The sequence below is a fragment of the Arvicola amphibius genome, chromosome 2 (genome assembly GCF_903992535.2).
Source record: "Arvicola amphibius chromosome 2, mArvAmp1.2, whole genome shotgun sequence".
Classification (NCBI taxonomy): Eukaryota; Metazoa; Chordata; class Mammalia; order Rodentia; family Cricetidae; genus Arvicola; species Arvicola amphibius.
In genome coordinates this window covers 176,151,133-176,155,015 of record NC_052048.2, presented here as the reverse complement: position 1 = coordinate 176,155,015, position 3,883 = coordinate 176,151,133, and the positions used below count along the sequence as shown (strand labels likewise).

General features: G+C 50.0%; 1 protein-coding gene across 1 annotated transcript; it reads right to left on the bottom strand.

Moving 5' to 3' along the window:
- Positions 1 to 735: 735 nt before the first annotated feature.
- Positions 736 to 2,345, bottom strand: LOC119808481 (leptin). Its single transcript, XM_038321033.1, has 2 exons — positions 2,202 to 2,345; positions 736 to 1,095 (listed from the first exon to the last, which is right to left on the bottom strand). Exons 1-2 carry the CDS (start codon positions 2,343 to 2,345, stop codon positions 736 to 738), a joined length of 504 nt encoding a protein of 167 aa, XP_038176961.1.
- Between the last annotated feature and the right edge of the window lie 1,538 nt (positions 2,346 to 3,883).

Genomic DNA, 3,883 nt, shown 5'->3' with positions numbered 1-3,883 from the left:
TCATCTTCTTTTGATAATAACCTAGCCTATGCTCCAGGCAATGCCACTGCAAAAGTGTTTGCATAAAGTCAGTCACAATAGAAACAAAACCAGTCACCAGAGGACAGACTTGAGAGCTACCTCAGCTGGCTCTTGTTCAGGAGAGCCCAACCTTCCAGTCTCTCAAAATAGGTTTGCCTCAGGCAGACCCATCAATGGGGTTGAAAACAGCACCCCAGGATCCTCCCTAGCCCTGACTGACCCCAAAGCCTGAAAAAGCCAACTCTTTGCTTCAAATCCATCCAAAGAAAAATGCAGAATAAATAAATAAATGCTTCCAACGTGTGCTGCTTGGGAGTTTCCAGCTGTGTGTGGATGCAGCCTTCATGGTGCTCCCCAGAGACTCCGAGACAATCCAAAGGCTCCACCCACCCCTTCCTCTTGTCCCCTGGGCCACAGTGAAGCAGGTACAGGGGAGGGGGCGGGACGGTTCTTATCTATGCTTGCTGAAGAACTGAACGAGAGTCACCTCTGCAGACTGGCCCCTCCTAGTGCTCGTGGAATCGTGTGTGTGTATCTTTAGTCAAGCGTTGTGGAGTCATGCCGTTGGAAGGGTGGCCTAGAGGAGTGAGAGAGATGGACAGAGTCCTGGGTGTGGGATGTGTACACATGGGTGTGGGATGTGTACACATGGCTGTCTTCTCCCCAAGATACCTGGAAGTCAAGGTTTCTCCCCTCAGCATGATCCTTGAAACCTCAGCATTCAGGGCTAAGGTCCAACTGTCGCAGAATGTCCTGCAGAGAGCCCTGCAGCCTGCTCAGAGCCACCACCTCTGTGGAGTAGAGTGAAGCTGTCAGGACGCCGTCCAGGCTCTCTGGCTTCTGCGTGTCAGCGGTCTGAGGCAGGGAGCAGCTCTTGGAGGAGGCCAGCAGATGGAGGAGGTCTCGGAGGTTCTCCAGGTCATTGGATATTTGCACCACATTTCGGGAAGGCAGACTGGTGAGGATCTGCTGGTAGACCGCGAGAGTCTGGTCCATCGTGGACAAACTCAGAATGGGGTGGAGCCCAGGAATGAAGTCCAAACCAGTGACCCTCTGCTTGGCGGATACCGACTGCTGTGCGGGAGGAAAGGAAGAGCAGATACTGAGCAAATGGCAGGGGAATCCATCTCCAAAGCCCTCCATCCCGTCTGAGAGCCTGGACTGCCTCCTTTCTTCTTCACCTTCCTGGTCTGGGCCCTTATCTCCTGTTCTCCGCTGACTGTTGAGCCACAGAGTTGGTCTCTCAGACTTCTGCTCATTCCCAGCCACCCCTCCCATTACTCCTAACTAATTCCTTTCTTCAAAGGACAGTGTGAGGAACCAGCCATGGCTCTCTATCCCCACTCCGGATCTCTTCCCTCCCGGTCAGATTCTTGTGTTGTTCTCCCTCCTTGGGAGCAAAGTCATACCCCTCCCCCACTCCAGTGACTCTGGTTTCCAGGGAAGGCTCTTCCCACCCCAGTGGCCATCTCTCATTGCTGCCCACATTTCAGTAGTTGGGTCTCCCATGTGTGGCCCTAATGACTACTTTTGAAAGATGATGAAGATCACTCTTCTGTGTGACTTTGAAAGGAGGGTGAGCAACAGGCAGGAGAGCTGTAGCTAAAATTGTTAGAGCCCTAATGACCCTGCTGTGTAGAAGTGGAGACACTGGGAGTCCAGCCGCCTGTCAGTGCAACACCGGAACCTTTAGAGTTTCCTGCGGTCCTGCATACTAGGATTCCAGGAAGGAGTTTCAGGAAGGAAGGAGAACGAAACAGAAACCAAAGGCTGAGGGGACCGGGAGGTAGTGGTCTATAGAGCAGGGGGAGCATGGGTCTCCCCAATGTGAGCCTTACGGGCTCAGCTAGCCACTGAGGGCAGGGTTTTCTGTGGCAAAGTGAAAATGAACTGAGTAGCCGTATGATATCACAGAATCTATAATTTCTTCATGGGAGTATATGACAGAGTCAAATCCCTTAAAGTGGCTGAGAATTAGAACCACAGTGAGCTAGCTGTCTAGGTGCTGGATTTAGAATTAGAATCACCCAACTCTGGATTCCAGAGGGGTCAACAGCCATTACCAGAATGAATGGACACCCTAGGCTTATAAATTCTTAGCTTCCAGGATGTGCCTGGCACCCAGAAAGTGTTCTCTGGTTCCAGCCCCACTTCTCCTTTGTCCTCCAGAGTTTCCGTACCGTGTGTGAAATGTCATTGATCCTGGTGACAATCGTCTTGATGAGGGTTTTGGTGTCATCCTGGACTTTCTGGATAGGCACAGCTTGAACATAGGAAAGATAGGACCAAAGCCAGAGGAACTGGCACAGGGGTCTCCAGCACATTTTCCTTCCTGGGATCTTCCTGGTCCTGCAAACAGAAGAAATGATGCTTTTCAAGAGCCCCGTGTAAATCCATCCACCTGCCCTGTTGCCTGCCTGCTGTCAGAAGTTGTGGGATAAGAGTTGCTTTCTTCCCTAGCCAGCTCCCATCTTCTCAATGTCAAAGACAGTTCATTATGGAAGCTAGATTAATGAAATGCATCCCCTTGGGGAGGTTATTGACAGGTCAACAAAACCACAGCGGTGCACCCTATAGATTATAGGGCGGTATTTGGCAGATAGATGTGATGATGATGGGAGCTTCATTGCATGTTTCAAGGGAAACCAACTCTTAAGATCTGGGTTGAATGTAACCGTTTGCTCACTGCCCAACTTTAAGGCGTGTCACCTAACCACTCAAAACTCCACGTCTCTCCCTAGACTCTGCCTGTCTCCGAGCTTTCGTGAAGCTCCTTAGCTAAGGCACGTGAGGAAGCTGGAGGAGTTGGGAAGTGCTCCTCTCACTCCTCCATTATTAGAGACTCCGTGCGGCCTGGCTCTTCCCTCATAGCCTGTTGCTGTCCCATACGACTGACCTTCATTACTGACTTGTAAGTTCCTTTCTCTCCCAGTGGGAACCTGACTCTTAGCAGCATTTCTCCATCAGACAGTGCACCAAGGATGGAAGAGGCTTCCTACACTCCAGGCATCTGTGTGACGGAGGGACAGACCAGCTGTAGGCTGTGTCAGTGCAGGGAGACAAGTGTGAGACATTGCAGGAGCCCAGAGGAGGTCGCCTTGGCTGGTGTTGAAGACTGAGAAGGGGCTGGGAGAATGGAGTACGGCTGCCACATGTGTCCAAGAGACCAGAAACGTAACGGTGCAGAGGAAGGCGAGAACACAGCACGTCTACTTAGGATGCTGGAAATCTCAGCCATGGAACCACGGGCTTTTAAATTAACACTATGCAGATTCTTGATTAAGAAACACAGACTTGATGAGATAGATGCATGAGGCAAAACGGTAATAAAGTTAAATGTCTGCAAGTCTGTAGCCAGTGATCCATGCTAAGGGTGTGTGTATGAGCTGGAATAATAACGATATCCGTAAGTATTAGGATGCCGAGTGTAGAGATAGTAGAAAAACTGCCTTTCCCTGTTTGTGCCCTTCCTCATCTGGGTCTTGGTGGGGACGGGTAATGCACTGCCATCCGTCGGTGGTAATATTAGTATAACTCACCTTCTGGCAGTACAGCAAAAATGAGCACGCTGCTTATATATTATTTATAGTGCTTGCTTAAAGGTACGCTCTTTTTAATCTGAGCTTTACAGAAGAGAAAACAAATGAGGCTCGGAAAGATGAGCCAACTTTTCCAAAGTCAAAAAGATAAATGGCAGGCTGGGATGTGTGAAGGACAGATTGAAATACAGCACCCCCCGCCCCCATCTGCAACTTCCCTGTCCAAGGTTCTAGTTGTCCTCGGTCATCTGTGACCCAAAAATATTAAATAGAAAATTCCAGAAATGAATAATTCATCGCCCTTTAATTGTGCCATGCTGAGC